We start from the raw sequence: 17,443 nt of genomic DNA, 5'->3' as shown, positions 1-17,443 counted from the left end.
GTTCCCCAAAGGGAGGCTGCAGGCTTAGATTTTTTTTCCTTGATTCAAGTTTTTAAATTTCACTGTTTTTTTCTGAGTGCAAGAGGAGGGACAAGAACGAGAGAATGATTACAAACCTTTAAGTACGTGAAAATGAAAATCCTGTCTTAATATCTCACCTTTAAGCCACTATTCATTTCTTGAGTAAATACTTTCCCAGAAGCATTAGTGACAAAAGCAGTTGTCTGCATGGATGTCCCCCTTGTAGGCATGTCTTAGGTTTTATCCCAGTGGTGCTTACCCAGATTTGCGTCATGTGCCGAGTGTAGCATAAAGCACTTTGGAAAGTGAATGTTCATTGCAGATTTCAAGTACAATCCCAAGTTGATTGGAATATATGTTGTTCTTTCTAGCAAGTTCTTTATAGTTTGTTCTTTAGGGATCTTTTAAAAGGCATAAGTCATTGGCTTATGATTGCTATTCAAAGTAAGCTGCTTGACTGTATCTGACAGTACCCTTCCCCAGATTCCCCTTTTCTGCTTCTAGCTTCCTCGCCAAGCTGTATCTTCCTCTGAGTACACTCAGGTAGGATGACAGAAGAGGGAGAAGATGATAAAAATAATTTCTCTCTTTAAGAATACCGATCCCCAAATAGGGTAGTTACTCATACAAATAACATGGGTACTGTTAAAACCCACAGACAAGAGAAGTAGGTACAAGTTATCTGCTATATTATTACTCTGGACAGGGTTGTGTATACAGACAGGGTCAGGGCAGTGAAACAACAGAAACCGGTATGCAGCGCCCTGACTCCCTGTTCAGTGTGAAGTGAGGAAGTGCAAGGCGCCAGGCTGGGACCACAACCACCTCGACACAGTTCTTGCAAAGGACTTTGGCTGACACGCTCTGCTTCCTCTGGCTGAGGCTCTGACTCCTGGTTTGATAGCCAGCCAGGTGTGTGTCCCAGTAGCTTTTAGGCTTGTACCTGTCAATCAGGCCTATTCTAAATGGGCCTTGGGCGTGGATGACTGCTAGATAGGGAATTTAATCTTTTGCTTCTGCTTGCTGGAAGAAGAATTGGATGGTCTTATGAGTGGGGAAACATTAGTGGTTTCCTAGCTGGCAGATCTGGGTTATGCTGGCAGTGCAGAATCTGCAGGAGTCTCAGCTCAGTGTAACTACATATGTCTCTGGGCATCGAGGTGGGGTTTTTTATTTGTTTGGTTTTTTAGGTATTATTCTGCCCTTTCTGGCTATTTACAGTTCCACTGTTTCGTAAAGGCAGAGTTCTAAACAAGGGACCTTGGTCAAAATGTAGTATCTGTTTACCGTAGTCTTGCTGTTAGTCTCTGTCTCCCTGCAGGACTTAAACAGTACTGTGTATACATGTATTTCAATATCATCTGGGATGTTTAAGGGTATTGAATATGATTAAGCAATGGGCATTATTAAAAATATTACTTGAAGGGAAGGGTGTTACAATCGTGCCTTTGGAGTTCCTTCTTTAGGGCAACCTGTGTTTTAATAAGCTCATTGGAGTTTCATAAACTTGAAAGAGGCCTCAGCCTGATAGATGTTGGTTTCTGGATTTCTTAATACACCTTCTTGTTAAGAGTTCATGTTCATCATAGTCTGCTCTTTATTTCCACTCATATAGATGCTCTAAAAGAGGTGAAACTCAGTGGTCAAATAAACGCTTCATTTTTAACTTGGAAAAATAGACGTGATTTAAAAAATAACTTAAAATGGAACTTCCCATTATTACCAGTGCTATTGTGAGAATTGGGCTGAAAGCCATACAGTTCCTTCCTTGCCAAAATGGGGCATAACCAAGTTTGTTTAGCAGGCTTTTCATGAGTGTCAGTCCTTACATTGAAAGCTCCTATCCTGTCACCTGTTTTTAAATGCTTCAAATTTAGGAAGCCTGCTGCAGATGGTATCAGTAGTTTTACTGATCTGAGGCCTTGGGCAAATTCATTTGAATAGCTTTGAAACTGCATATTCAAAATTCAATAAAATAAGAGGGTCTGATGGTGCAGCTGCAGCATATCCCCTCCAGCTGGGTAAGCTGAGATGTTTCAAGGCCCTGGACTAGCAAAGCCTGGGTGTGATACACAGATTATACAGCTAGCTGCCAGGGAAGAGGTTTTGGCAGGCTGGGTGCAACGATACCTGCTGCCAGCAGACTTGGGAGTAACAGTGGCTTTCATGCTATGTGGCGTCTTTTGCTGGCTTTCCTAGACAGAAATTTGTTGGTGCAATAGTGGCGGCAGGCCAGGGGGAGGGGATTGCCTCAAGGGTAAGGGGATGGAATGTAGGAAAAACAATAAAATCAAAACGCTCCGGTTGTTTTGAAAGTGAGTGGCTGTCCTGAATGCTTTGGTATGGATCCAAAATGATCTGCTCCGTGGGCGAGTTTCGTTAAATTGCATTCAGAAATCATTTTTGCCCTTGGGCAAATACCCTTGCTTTTATGCATACTAGGCAAGTCACGTGCACCAAAATGGAATTCACATGGTACTTTAGTCAAAAAGCTAATGTCAGTCATCATACCTTTTATGCGTATCCTGTCCCTTGGTTCTTTATGCCCATTTAAATATGCACAAGTGCTTTTTATTATTACCTTGCCTGTAAAGCACTGATATATGTATATATAGGCCACGTAATTTTTTGCAGTGTAGACCTTTCTCTGCATATGTAGTCATCACTTATAAATTAAAATCACGAGGCATAAAGTATTTTGGTTCTTGGGTTCTGATTTTCTGAGATTTCTGCTGTTCAATAGTGGAAGTAATTCCTTTATGTGCCGCGTGTCCATGCTTTCCAAATAACTACTTCTGTAGCAGTACATGGCTTATCTTTGTAGCATTGTAGTGCCAGTATCCTTGTGAGCTTCACAGTTCTGGCACAACCAGCACAGTGCCTAAAGGTGAGATAATCAGAGAATCCATGCAGGGACGTTATTTGAGCACCATAGCGTTGGGCTGCACAGTATGTCCCTAGTTACTGAAAGGGCTACCATGAAATTTAATTTAGAATTTTACAGACGTATTTTGAATTGGAAATCTCTGTAATAACTTTCCCTTTGCTCAGCCTTTTAACTGTGAAATTCAGTTGGGGAGTTTTGAAGCAGCAGGTAGTGTCGCAGCGCTCTAGAGGGATTTTGCCAGAATTCAGCTAAAGTGCTTGCAAGTGTCATTTCCATATTTAACTAATTTCAGTTTTTAATTAGCTCCGTGTGAAAAATGAGAGTTCACGCTGAGCTAAGCTGTCAGCCTAGAGTCTTGTTTCCTTTCTAGCCTCTCAGGACAATTATTGCAGCATCCTCTGGTTTTTTCAATGAGAGTGCTTAGCCACCCTGCGCTCAGTCCCTCCCATTGTTCCCTGACAGGAGTCCGTGAGTGTGTTGTGTCTAGCTTGCTAAAATGGAGAAGGTAAGTTCTGAAAATACTTCAAATGCAAAATTGGTTTAGTAAAGGTTCAAAGTACTTCACCAGTCCGACTCAGAAATATGCAGCAGAATATAATGCATTCCTTCCCCAGACCTCACTGGTACTGTGCAGTCACATTGTTCAGAACAATATCTGATCATTTCAGCTTTGTTACTTACTGCATTGGGTCATATTACGTTTTAGAAAGCATAGTGCGAAAGCAGGTTTTTTTCATGGTGCTTTCTGCAACATGAGTGCTAACAATGCAATGCTTCGGAGACTGTTTTGTCCCAAAGGCCTATGATCCTCTATAAGAAGAGAACTGCTTTTGCATAAAATTCCATAATGTGGTATAGGGATGGAAATTTGTTAATCCTGCATCTGAACTGAAAATTTATCTCAGAGGACTCAAATGCAAATGTTAAAATACTTTCTAAGAATGAAGCGAGAGCTGCAGTTTGTGTAAACTCTGCAAACCATGGGATGTGAACAGATTTCTGAAATAATTTTATGAACTGATAGCAATCCTGAGTTACATTTAGATGACAGTCACATAATACCATTGTTATTTTTGAAAGAATGCAGTCATTAAATTGTCAAAATCACATTTAAATGGAAAAAATGATGACATAACTCTGTAGGTGTTATCACAGGTTATTGGTTGGGTTTTTTTAAACCTGTCCTAGAAGGTGAAATTTGTAAACGCTTATGAGTAAGTTTGGTAGTGTCTTCATTTTAATTTCAGTTCATATCCTAGCAAAATAAAGGTTGTGTGGATTTTTTCTCACTAATTAGTATGGACAGCCACTCCAGTAGACAGAAGCAGATTTTTCTCTATTAGACCATAAAATCAAATGCATCTTTTTCAAATTGAAATGGATGGGAAAAAAACTCAGCGGTAGCACTTTCTGGGTACTTAAATGTTAGTAATGTTATGAAAGAAGAAGGTAAATACATTGCAGAAACTTGTCAGATACAGTGACACTGAGGAATTTCTAGTCATTTTTCTTTTAAGTTATGGAGGAGCAGCTTTGATACCTGCTTCCAAGATGAAGCAAATTCTTGAAAGGAAAAGAAAAAAGGAAAATAAATTTCATAGTGAAGAGTGCAGCTGAAATGCTAGATGGATTTTCAGTATAGTTTAGGCTTTGGATTTGTTTTTTTTTTTTTAAATATATTATTTACTGTTTCATCTGTCAAAGAAAAAGGATATCTAATCTTGGTTTGGTTGCTGGCCAACTGGGTGTGACAAGCATGAAGTAGAACTTGACCATTAGGTATGAGGTACTAATGCGTAGTTTTAGCTACCATATATTGCTTTTTGCCCCTTCTTGTGTAAATTGTCTTCTCTTTGAAGGATAATTCCCAGTTATTTTATTGGTATTACTAAGTAATATTGTGACATGTGTTAATTTATTGTATTAATCATTTAATACAATTCAGTTATGCTTTGCAAAGTGTATGTAATTGAAGCCAAAGGTTTTTAAGGGTGTGTAATCTAGTTCATATTTTATTCTGTGATTCATTAATTAATTGTATACAGTGATACACATGCTAATGCATTATCATTCATGTCCAATTCATCCTGCAATTTAAACTGTTGACTTTGGAGGATAATTTTTTTTTTATGGGTTACATTGCTGTTGGCTGTAGAAAACACTCTTTTTTCAGTCATTGTTATGATATTCACAGTCTCAAAATAAATAGATGAGTTCTGAAGTGAAGCTGAAGTCAGTGACAATTTTGACCTTGATTACTGTGGGCCTTGATTTTAAACAGCTCTAAACTGACTGATGATGAGCATTCTGCATTGCTGACCTCAGACAGTGGAATTGGCTTCTGCACCATTTTGTATGCGAGATAGAAAGCTTCATTAAAATGATCAGGTATCAGATCCTCTGTACAATAAGCTGGCTTCATTTTTCCATTGTGAACAGCAGCTCCATCTCTAACCGTGATTTCTAACTCTGCTGTGAATTTTGTTATATCAAGAAGTAGATCAAATTGAGCTAGTCTTAAAACCACGTGTTATAAAAGGCAATTGAAGACATAACAGATAAAGAAAAGTAATACAAATACTGATGTTTAATTAAGTGTATATGATGATGATGTTCCTTAGGTGAATCCAGATGTAGGTATCCAAATTAAATATAACTGTCTTCCATTATGCATGATGCACAGTGCTTGAAATGGGCTTACGTAGACTGGTGTGCTATCATGATGTTTCTTGGGACTTAAAGTGCGTATGCAAGCTCTTCTTCGTTCCTATATTGACTGATGAAATTGTATAACAGGATGTTTTGGTGATGTAACTGATAATTATATATGAACATATACGCACAAAAATTCCATGTAAAATGTATATTGCTGCAGTCTGAAAAACTGCAACTCTGCCACTTCAAAATAAAGCAGTGATCTGAAAGTAAAATCCTGGCACCACATAAACGCTTCATCGATTTCTCTGTTTTCTAATATACTTCCATATTGGTGTGATCACACGGAAATCATGTCCTCACTTGCAGCTTGCACCTCCTTACCTGCTCTAGAATTCTAGATGGGAAGGTGAGAAGGCACAGGTGCAGCAGGGCAAGCTTTCAGTCTCGGCTTTGTTAGAAAAATTATTTTTTCTGTGAAGGCAGAATAAGCAAGCTTCAGACTTGGAAACCTGCCTAGAATAAGACAGGTGTAAGATTGAAAATAGAGTATATTCCAGTTATATTAAACCAAATATGGGAAATGCCTAATAGAAATCATGTAAGGACAATGGAAAAAAAATTCTCAAAAACATAACTAAAGTCCAATTTGATAATTCTGTATTTTTAAAAAAGTTACCATTAAAGAAACCCACAAAATAGTATGAATTAAAAGGCTGTGACTGACCGATTGTATAAGATATTTATCAAAGAAAATCTGTATGTTTGATTTTCAAATACATTTCTATTCTGGATCAGTAGGACATCTAATTCACAGTGCATGAATAATGTCAGCTTTGTAAGGCATATAGAGGTCTAAATCTGGCTAGACACTAAATATAATTTGTACCTTTATCTCAATATCAAGATACGATTTAGGCTGTGTTTATATGTAGCTTTTGAAGCACATTGTGAAAGAAGTATAAACAGTTTACAGTGTTGAAAATGAATGAGAAGCTTTGGGAGAAGAAATCATACTTACTTTTCATCTTTGGATTTATTTCCTCTTTGTAAAAACTCCAATAATTACTTTGTATAGATAGTAAAACCTTAAATTTTATCATTCGTGCAAGGTTTTACGGTCAGGTGGTTAAATTAAACTATTCTGTATAATTTCTATTAGGAGAAGAATATAGTCTGTGATTAGAAATTACACCCTTTTGCTCTGTAGACAGAAATTTGGCCATTCATAATCATGTAGTTCCACTTCATTTAGTGTATGCAAAGGAGTAATAAGGGTAAAAATTATTTTCTTATCAATATGGCTAACAATCAGAGGTTGAGTCAAGATCTGAATGCTTTGGAACAGTTAGATTATGAAAATCTTGTTCAACATGTTTGTAGAGATTAGGGCAGTTGCAGTTTTGGAAGATGAATGTAGTCGAATAAATGTTTGACGTGATATTTCTTAGGGTTACAGTCGGTATTAAAAGTAAAGCAGTTATGCTAATTCTTGTAAGTTCAGGCATCAGTGATTTAAGAGAGTATATTTGTGTCCATATTCCATGAAATACCGGTTTCAGGTCTCAGCTAGATTCTTCTTCCTCTTGGAAACAGAATAAAGACGAGCTGGGTACTTTGTTCATGATAATGGTGTCTTTTAGGTGTGAAATTAAAATTGGATTCAATTTGCTTTGTATTAACATTAAATGCTCACAATTGCTCAAAAAAAGAGAGGTTTTCCATTGTGCTTTAGTCAAGAGCATCCCTTTCTGCTATTCTAAGCCTATTTCAAAAGTGGCAGTGTTTTGGCAAGGCTGGTAAAGCGGATATTGTATAATGTGATTCGGGACCTTCCAGGCTGAAAGATGCTGTATTAGGTAAATAAAAATATAAACACTTTTCTTATTAGTTACAGCCATCTAGTTCAGATGCAAGACCGAAAAGATTGCAGCCTTGACTCTGAAAATTGCCGTAAGAAGTGAGTTCATTTTACACAGTCTCAGGAACTGATTAATCTTGTGCCAGTTTTCTACGCTCTGTACAATCTAAAGCCTGTCACGAGAATAAATGAATAGTGCACTGTATTCTGCTTCTCTTTTAAGGGCTTTGTAGTGAGATTCCAGATTCTGAAGGTAGCATGCAATGCTGTTACCCTTCTTGTGACAAAGATTGCTCAAAGTGGCACAAAATCAAAACATTTCAGTAAAGAGGACTGAAATGAGAAAAGTTGAAAAGTCTAAACCGGGGTTTCTTTCTCAGTCCCAGTCTGAATGGGACTGGGGAACTAAAAACCACCCACGGTACACCTCTTATTCCTGCAGGCTGGAGCTCTGCTTGCCTGTTGTTATCCTTGGAATTGGGAGCCAGGTCTTCACATCCTTCAGTTTTCCCCACCCCCAAAGTAACTGCAAGTGTGTGAAAGCTTTTCAAGTGTTTTGGAAGTAGAAAGACTGAGGTTGGAGATAGAGGAATGAACTTTCAAAGCATTGCATGGCAGATAAGCACACAAATCACATTATTACTAATGGGATTTGTGGGTATATCTTTCATGCTGTGCTTTGAAAATTCATTCCATTCAGTTTACTGATGTGCACGGGGAAAGAAATCAGCCAGCTTGGAGGGGGGGTGTGGCCAAATAATAAAAAAAAAAAAAAATGCCCTTTTTAGGTCCCCATGTTTCTTCCATGTGAACACAGTGACAATGAACCATCTTAAAGCCCTCCTTCCATTTCCTTTTTCATCTTTAATAACATTTATTCAAAGGAAAGCAATTAATAATTCCCAGCAGAAGTTTTGCTGCTGATTATAACAATACACTCATTCATAGATCCTTTATGGTATTTCTGTAAAACACTTCTTGGGCTGGATGCTTCATAAAGCAAAAGCCCTGTTCTAAACAGTTTATTGTCTAAAAGAGTTTGCATGCTGAGGGTGAAATTATGCCTAAGGATTGCTTTCTTACATATAAGATCATGTGAAGTCAACTTTCCTTTCCATTGTGTTTTCAAAAAGGCACAATAGCCCCCGCGTCCCTGGTGAGTGGAAGGAGCATGCCTGACATTTCTGCCGTGGAGGGGAGGCACCGTGCTGTCCCCTCTCACACCGCAAGCGCTATCCTTACAAAGAGAGCAAAAGCAATGATAGGGGTCTGCCTCTGTTTCCCTCGGCTTGCGTCCCAGAAAGTGAGGTGCTGAAACTCAAGTTTTAGTGTGACTGTGTTTATAGGATCACTTTTGGATTAGAGCAGCATGGAACTGTATTCTCTCTGCAGCTGAGAGAGGGCTAGCAGAAGTGGCAGCCTGGTATTTATTACATTTGCTGCTTCATAACCTTACTGGCTAATCAATCCTCGCGGCTTTCCCATACAGTCAGAAAATACACTCTGTCTTTCTCTTTGGAAACTTACAATTGTTGTTGTTGTTTTAAGTAAAACTATTGAAGAGCTCAGGCACAGTTAACAAGAGTAGCAACTTGTAGATGGGTAACAGCAAAGCTTGTATGTGGCTAACAATATCAGCTAAATTCAGTTGACAGAAAAGTGGATAAAAACATGTTACAAGACACAAAAATATGCAGCAGTGCCATTGTAGTTAATGGAATTCTCCATTTTTAACAATGTAAACTAAAAAAAAGTGACTCTGAGAAGTGAAAGGTCTTGTTCAATGTTATGTGTAGGATAAATAAGACAGAAAAATGGTTCTTAAGTGTGCTGTCTAGCCATAATACAGGCAAACCTATTGTTTTAAGGAAAATAGCGTGATCTGTTAATTCTTAAAGCTGTGTATTTCAGTAATGCTTTAAATGGAGTTCCCAAAAAACTTTTAATTTAATTTATTAAAAAAACACAGTGCGTACCAAATAGCATACTGATGGTTAGGATGATTTACTGAGAATGAATGACCTTGAAAGTAAGTCATCTATTTGTTGTTGAGCTTGAATGGTCACAGTCAATAAGCAGTACTTTTTGCATACGTTCTACAACAGTAATATTAAATGTAGACCAAGTGATCTATTTTTGAAATACTGCTTTAACCTTTCCTGCAAACAATTGAATGCTCACAAGTAGAGGAGACAATATGTTCAGGAGTACATCCAACTGTTTTACATGAGGTCAGTAGGATCTTAGTCATTAATATTACAACACAAGTTCATAAATTCCCTAAGTACTGGTAATCCAGAGAAATTTTTTCCCCCGATCTTTAATCTCTGATATCAAATATAAAAGTTAAACGCATATCTCCTGTGTCCCTGAGATCTCCAACAAGATATTTTGAAAATGTGTGTCTCATAATCGTAACTGACGCTGCTTTGCTGTTAATTAGATAGAGTATTTATTGTTGTGCTGGCTAATAACTACAGTAGGTTGAGAAACTTGCACAAACTTTGTGGTATGTCAGCAGCTGCTGTTTTATATACTACATTCTCAGCCTATTTAGGTGTACTGAAGCGTATGCCCTAGGATACCTAAAAATCCTACTGCTTCTAGGACTTGTGGCATAAAAATGCTTTGTGGCATAAAAATTCAAGAGTTTGCCATTGATGCGTTGATCTAAACATCGCTTAGACTGTCTGGGCTGGTGGATAGGTAGGGGCATGCTGTGGTGCAGTGTAGGGCATAAAAATGCATCAAACACTTCAAGAAACATTGAGAGTAGTGGCTACACCAAGGAGCGTTGCATATGTGTAGGAGCAGCTGTGTTGGGGCAGGTAAAAATAAAATAAGCCATTAACTTATCTACAGCATCCAAAAGTGGTTCTCTTGTAAGAATGGGCAAATCATACATGTGTTTTTCCCTACTGATCTTCCAACATCCTTTCTGAGATGAGTGGAGGTGGCATAACAATATTCCTTGCTTTGTTCGCTCTTCTCATCATGATTCAACATTTGACTGACTTGAAATTTTCAGGGAGCTTTATCATCTAGCCAAAAATTTCCCTTCAGTTTGATAATAGTTAGCTCAGAGTGCATTATTTTATATGTGAAGTTAAGATTACTCCTCTCCACTGTATGTTATTTTGTCTTAACCAGGTTTGCATTTCGTCTGCCGTTTTATGTCCCAGTCGTTCAGTTGTGTTTTGTCCTTACGCAGTTCTCAGCCAGCCCTCTTCTTGAATAACGCCCTGTCAGCAGCAGACTGTGCCACCACCCGGCACGGCCTGTTTTCTGTTTGAAATTCTATCCTATCATATATGATTGGTTTGGATTTTTTGTAAGTACTACGTTAAACTTTCCTGTAGATAGTATATCCAAAACGGCAGAAGTCCACCCAGCAAGCCATATGGCTTTTGTTTTGCTTTTCGAAAAAGGCCAGGGAATGTGATGAATTTTTTTGGGATCTCTTGGGATACCCTCCGGAGGACTCTGGCGAAAGGCCAGGGAATGTGATGAATTTTTTGATCTCTTGGGATACCCTCCAGAGGACTCTGGCATCCTTGTCCCAGTCACACTAGGTATTCAAGGAAGAAGAGAAAGTTCAGGCAGTTAGTCCTGAATTTTAGGAGAAACATCATTGTTTCTCTAGCAAAGACGGGTGATGCTTGTTCACATTGTTTGTCTTAAGGCTGTTTCTTTTAAGTAACAAGGACTCATATTTTTTGGTAATGATTTTCCAAGCGCTTTAATTTATGTTAAAGCAGAGGAATCACTGATTAGAACTTCCTGGAGACACTGTCCCTTTCTCCCAGTCACAGAATATGAAAGGGCATCAGTCTAATTGTGAGTCCAGGTTCTTGGATTCAGCAGCTTTCTTTGAGACAACTGCCTCAGCCATCGTTTAGTACAAGGAGTCATATATTCCATTCTAACCGCACACTGACAGTGCTGGTATTCCTCCTGCTGCAAATGCAGCTGAAGGCTGGCCAGCAAAATTAACGAGCAAGGGATGGTGTCAGCCTCTGTCAAACATCTAAGACTTACTGAAATCTGACTTTGTGAGGCATGTTTGTTGTGAAGTTCAGATTTTGAGAGAACTTTTACTGATGTCTACGAGATGAGATGCCTTGTGCATAAATAAGGCTTGCAGAATTGCCCATCTGACAAAGCCTGGCTGTCCTCTGTGGTCAGTTTCCTTTAATCCTGAAACGTGTTAGCAAAATACGGACCTCAGCTGAGATTTAGTTCAGCAAATTCTGATGGTGTGCGTGTTTGTGAACTGTCTTGTAACCTCTTCTGATTGGGAGAGGAGCGAGGGAAGGCTTCTACTTTTTTTGTTACAGCTGCCCAATAATCCGTGCTCCTCAGCTAGAGGCCTGAGAGCGCTAGTTAGAACCCAGCGTAGTGTTTTCAGGCACCATGCAAGTTTTTCCCATGCAATTCCTCCATCGCTCTTTTCCGACCTTCAGACCGCTGCTATTCCTGTCTCGGGCATCTCTTGAGGAGAGGTTGTCAGCTGTGATGAATTGTGCATCCATTTTGTAACGGGGGCAAGTAATGGCTAGGGAATAGGCCTAACGCACCCCTTTCGCTTGTGACTTGGGTTGGACTGGAACCTATTTCTCCAGAGGAATAGTAGTAGAACATTAAACTACTATGTTTCTCGTCCTGTAAGTAACTGTTATTTTATGAATACTAATTGAGATCACTAAGATCAATTTCTGGTATTCCTGGAGTCTGTTGCATAATCAAGCAGTAGTAACTAATAAAGAACCACGAGTCCCAGCTGAATAACATTTAAGACAAAGTAAGCACGTAATAGTGTTTAATTATTTTTTAATTTTTGGGATACGTTTATTCTTTTCAAGTTATCTGGGTTACCCATCTACATGCACCCGGAAGTGTAAAGCACTAAACTTCTTTTGCTTCACACAAGTATTGCGGTGCATTAAAACAATATACAAACCACATGAAATAAAAAATAAATGTGCAGATAGTTCTTTGAATGTATATGCTGTAAAATCACATGCTGTTAAGATTTATTAGGTACCTTTTGTTCCATGTCTGTGATTCATTAGGCCTGATTTGGAAATCACACTGATGTTGCTCAAGACTAAGTATACTGCGATAACAAGACTTACATCATTGTTCACCCCACGAGTGGATGGAAAGGGAACTTCTAGTGTTTCCGCTCCCCTATAATACAACAGCCTACATATAACAAATGTGCTTTTAGTGTTTATTTGCTAATGTTGTTCATGAGATTATGGACCGGTTTCTTTTTCACATGAAAAGAGGCTGGCCTGCTACAGTTAAACTTAATATGACTAGATATATCCTTACAAAGTGAGATCATAGTTTGATGGGGTTCATTTTGGATGACAATAATGTAGGGTTTCGTAAGCATGACAACTTGGAAAATTAATGTATGGAAACATTCTGAATTCTGTTCACTTTTATAATCTTCCCATCTTTTTGAGTTGCTCAGGTAATACTAAGTTTTCTAACAAGCAAGCAGTGTATATGTCCCAGACCTCACCTGGGAAGATGCAGTAGGACTGGGAAAATGGTGGGTTGTTAATCTGCATATTTCTCCCTGTAAGAAGGAATACCACAGAGTAAAGGGTAAGTGCAAAACCCGATTCTGCCCTGCCTACTGGCAGATACTGAGTTGCACTACAGGGAGAACTCGAGCACATGAAGACACCAGAGGTCTCTTGTTTGAAAAAATACATGGTCAGGAGTGACAGGAGAGCACAAAGGGAAGGAAAACAGAGCTTTCTGAGCTTGGAAACCATTGTCCATTAGACTAAACTCTGAATGGACTGAGCATTGGGTTTACAGCCAGGACGAGAGAAGACTGAATGAAAGAGAAGTGTGGGGACACTACTGAGTCTTAGAGAACATTCAGGAAAGTTTTGCATGTAAGATTTGTCATTTTTCAGTGGATTTGTGTACCTTTTGGGATTTCTTAAAATAGTATGTGATTCACTCTAGCAACCTGGATCTTATGTAAGTCTTAGATGGATCCTTGACAGCTCTACCACCTGGAGCGATGAACGAGTTCTCTGCTTTTGTTCTTGATGGGCATGCAGGTTTAGCTTCCAGGTGCCTTGGCTCTGTGTGTATGCGTGTTGCTGGGGTGGGAGGGAGAGGTTGATTATTGCTAAGCCTAAACCTCAAGGGTTTCACTTCAAAATTTATTGTTTCTGTATTCTCATTTCTTAGAGAATATAAATACACAATTCACTATCCTGAGTTACTAGATGTTCTTGTTAAATGAACCACATAAATTCTGACAAGCTCAATGTTTGAAAATATATTTGATACCTGATCAGAGGCAAGAACTTAGAAAATATGCTTAATGTTGAGGGGGAAAAAAAGAAAAAAAAAAAGCAAACAAACCCAAATAATACCTACAAAACATACGTAAGTGCCGGGTAAAATACAATTTATGAATATGCTATACGTGTAACAGATAAAATGTCACTTTATTGTGTTTTAAATCTTCAGGGATGTGTTTGTCGCTGAAGGTTAATCTATAAACCAAATGTGGAGCTCTGGAAATGCATTCAAGTAAGAGGGCTGTTCAGAAAAATCAGCACTCATCTCAGTGATCAGCTTTGGATCTAACTGAGTATCCCAGCTCAGCTGTCTGGTGAATATCCTTTGGAGAAAATGTGGCCAGTACTGTAATATGTGAGACGAAAGCATGTTGTTGGGGAAGAAGGCAAAGCCACATTAACACAGATTATTTAGTTGTAGTTTCAAAAAAATAAAAATAAAAATCACACAGTAGAAAAAGTAGGAAACAGGCACAGATTCACTAGCCCGAATTTCTCTTCTGACACACATGCACTGAACTTCTGAGTGGATCCCCGTATTTCTAATTAAACGGGCTCCTCCTTATTCCTTTGCTGGAGGCATTTTGGTTTGATTAACAGAACAAAAGGTTAATCATATAAATTTGCCATCTCATAGTGTTCTGAAGCAGAGAGAATAGGTAGCTCCTTGTTCTCCCTGCTCGGCTGCCAGTTGGGCTTGCTATGTGCAGTGCAAACACGGAGCTTTCCCCTCAGGCCCCCGTGACATACTTTTCTGGAGGTATTCTTGGTAGAAGGTGAATGTTCCTCATGTTTGTGACTTCAGCTGTCTTAGTGGAAGTTTGTAGATCACGTAATGAATACGTGAGCTGTGCAGGAGATTGTCATCTTTTCTCTGTAAGGGACTGTAATGCAAATCCCTGCCCTGTTATGAAGGAGCTCTAATTGCTCCTACCTAATGTGCATCTATGATTATAACACAGTGCAGTGGAGTTACTAATGAAATCATGGCATACTTGGAAAAAGATGGTTCACAGTTTTTCTTAATACCATATTAGTAAGATCTTTTATAATGCCGTGTCTGAATTTACCTGGTAATTATAAGTTAGCAACTATAATTCTCTTGGACAGACTATTAGTTATGATTTCCTTACCTCTTTGTTGTAAGGAATGGTTCACACTCAAAGCAGCAGATTTTCAGCTCTGCAAGTGACCTACATTTATGGTTATACTTGCAATAGGGAAAAAAAAAAAACCAAACCACACAACCCTGCATCTTTGAATAGTTACACTGAGAGTATCAAACACAAAAACCTAATTCTCCTCTATGACTTGTTTTCATTTTGGGGCTCTGAAATTCCCTGAATCTTTATGCACTCTTGGCTTCGGGGCTGGGCCAGTTAAACGCTGGCTTTGGAGCCCTGGTGTGTGCACGTCGCCTGGGACTTGCTGACAGCACAAACGCAGCACAAGCTCCTCTGCTACCTGCTGTCCCCCGGCCCTCCCACGCCTACAGCACAGATGATGTCTCTCACTCGATGGGGAGAGTCTGTATAAGCTAGCGACTTGTTTGTTGTTTGAGCTTTAGGAATAATTTTTCAGTTTCGTTGCCATACTGAGAAGGAAGTTAGTTGCTTGAGATTAGACTGAAAAGCCTATTAAAATGTTTACTTTGGCAAAACAAAAAGATCGTAATTGAATAAAAATTATGATCCCACATAAAATTTTTGAATGTTTTCCAGGAATTCTTAAACATTCCCTAGAAATAAATTTTGAGTAGTTTCTCAACAAAACATCCTTTTCAGGTTCATACTTGGTATTTTCAAAAATACCAGATGCTTTAATGTCTTTTCATTTTTTTTCCCTAATAGAAAAAAAAAATAATTGCAAATTCAGCATGAAAGCAAAATCTCGCAACTGCCTTCTTCACACAAATTGTCTCCAGGTTTTAGTTGCTATTGTTAGATATCTACTTGGTCCATAGGTATGTCTAGGGGAAGGTGATGTTGTGAAAGCTGTTTTGCTTCTCAGCTCTTTTTTGCCAAAAATATGGAGGGTAAACTCTGCAGTTTGTGTGCTGAGAGATTTCCAGGAGTTGGGGGAGATGGTTCCTGGGGGTGGCGAGTGCTTTGTTTTTGTTTTCTTGGGTTTTAGGAAGATGTATATGAATGGGTCACATCTAAATGCCTTCCGTGTATACAGAGATTATCCCAGTGATGTCTCAATACACTGTAACTTGCAGTTCCTGTGATAACTCTTTTACCTTACCTATCCCTGATGTTTAATCGCTGAACACTTAGCTGTGTGGCCACTGATGGTCCATTTGTGACCACACCAGCTCTTCTAGAATTGCTTGTAATTGGATGCAAAATACCTGTTCAGTTTTTGTGGATCTGACACTGCAGAAGTGAAGAACTATAAGGATGCCCATAATCATATGTATTTTCAGCCCCTAAATTGACAGTGGATCCCCTCAAATGCCATTTTTAGTATATAACTGAAAATGCTGTTCTCTGTGGTATGCAGGTTTACATGCATCCGATGTAAACAGGGAGAGTGCTGATGGTGCACATAAAGAAAGTGAGTAAAAACAGCTTTGTGGGCTTTCCTGTCCCTCACCACTCCTCTATATTGGGAGGATGTCATAGGGGTAATATGCTGAAAGCATGGAGATGTATTCAGGTAGCTTCTGTTTATACAAGGTGAAGATGCACATAAATCCCCTCGCTGAATGATTCAGACCTGTCAAGACTCATGCATTATGCACAGGACTTACTCAATTAGCCCCTACCGCAGTGCCTATAACTCATGCTCTCACGGAGGTGGTGCCGTGGCCTTTCTCCCGCTCCACGTCATCCGTGCCAGCGCAGCTGCGTGGCCCGCGCCGTACCTGCGGGCCTGCCTCTGGCTCGGGGGTGGCCAGAGAGGCCGGGGGGCTGTGCCGCTGCCGGGGGGCTCTGCGGGCAGGGAAACCTCCCCTGGCCGGGGCTGCGCATGGCTCGCTCTACTGTGGCCCCGGCGGCCGAGTTTCATTGGGAAAAAGATGAGAGGTTCAAGGATTGGGAAAGACCTGGGTTTGTCAGGGAAGTTTAATCTGCAAAATGAAGACAGAGGCTGTTAAATCTGTTGATTTAGATAAGTTGTAATAAACACAAAATAATCGCATTACAATGTCATTAGTATACATAGGGCTAAAGGTAATTTTATAATCAACGTATAAATTATCACGCATAATTTAAACTCGGAGCTAGCATTTGCAGTAGTGCTGTTTTTCCAAGAATGTATTCCCCTGGAGTGTGTGAATGGGAAAGGTAGCGCGCGATGCCAAAGCCTGAACAAAATGCTTACCTCTCTGTTTTGATAGGCTGGACTGTTAGCATTTCTCCTTTTGTGTTTCAGTAATTTAGAAGTTCTGATAAGTGAACAAAAATAAGCCAGATTTACGTGAGTCACCAGGGCTTTCTTTAGGTGGCTTTTCGTTGCCTTGTTTTTAGCATATTAACATTCCTCTGAGACAAGTTCCCGAAGACGCTCCATTGCCATCGGCTGTATTCTGTCCCCCGACGCGTCCCCCGTGCGCTGACTGTCCCTTTGCGCTTTGTGTCTCCGCAGCGATGCACCTCCTGGGGCTGAACTGGCAGCTCCAGCCCGCCGACGGGCACACCTTCAACAACGGCATGCGGGCCGGGGCGCCCGGGCGCC

At 39.6% G+C, this 17,443-nt stretch overlaps 1 protein-coding gene across 2 annotated transcripts in view; it reads left to right on the top strand.

The window, feature by feature from the left end:
• The window catches only part of TENM2 (teneurin transmembrane protein 2), a 543,058-nt gene that overhangs the window by 388,417 nt on the left and 137,198 nt on the right, over window positions 1-17,443 (top strand). For both annotated transcript variants that reach the window (XM_009890877.1, XM_009890878.1), the window contains one exon: window positions 17,354-17,396. In XM_009890877.1, the coding sequence (XP_009889179.1) occupies window positions 17,354-17,396 (43 nt within the window). The remainder of the gene's footprint in view (window positions 1-17,353; window positions 17,397-17,443) is intronic.

This window comes from Charadrius vociferus, unplaced genomic scaffold (genome assembly GCF_000708025.1).
Source record: "Charadrius vociferus isolate BGI_N301 unplaced genomic scaffold, ASM70802v2 scaffold108, whole genome shotgun sequence".
Classification (NCBI taxonomy): Eukaryota; Metazoa; Chordata; class Aves; order Charadriiformes; family Charadriidae; genus Charadrius; species Charadrius vociferus.
This window is presented reverse-complemented; position numbering and strand designations above follow the sequence as displayed.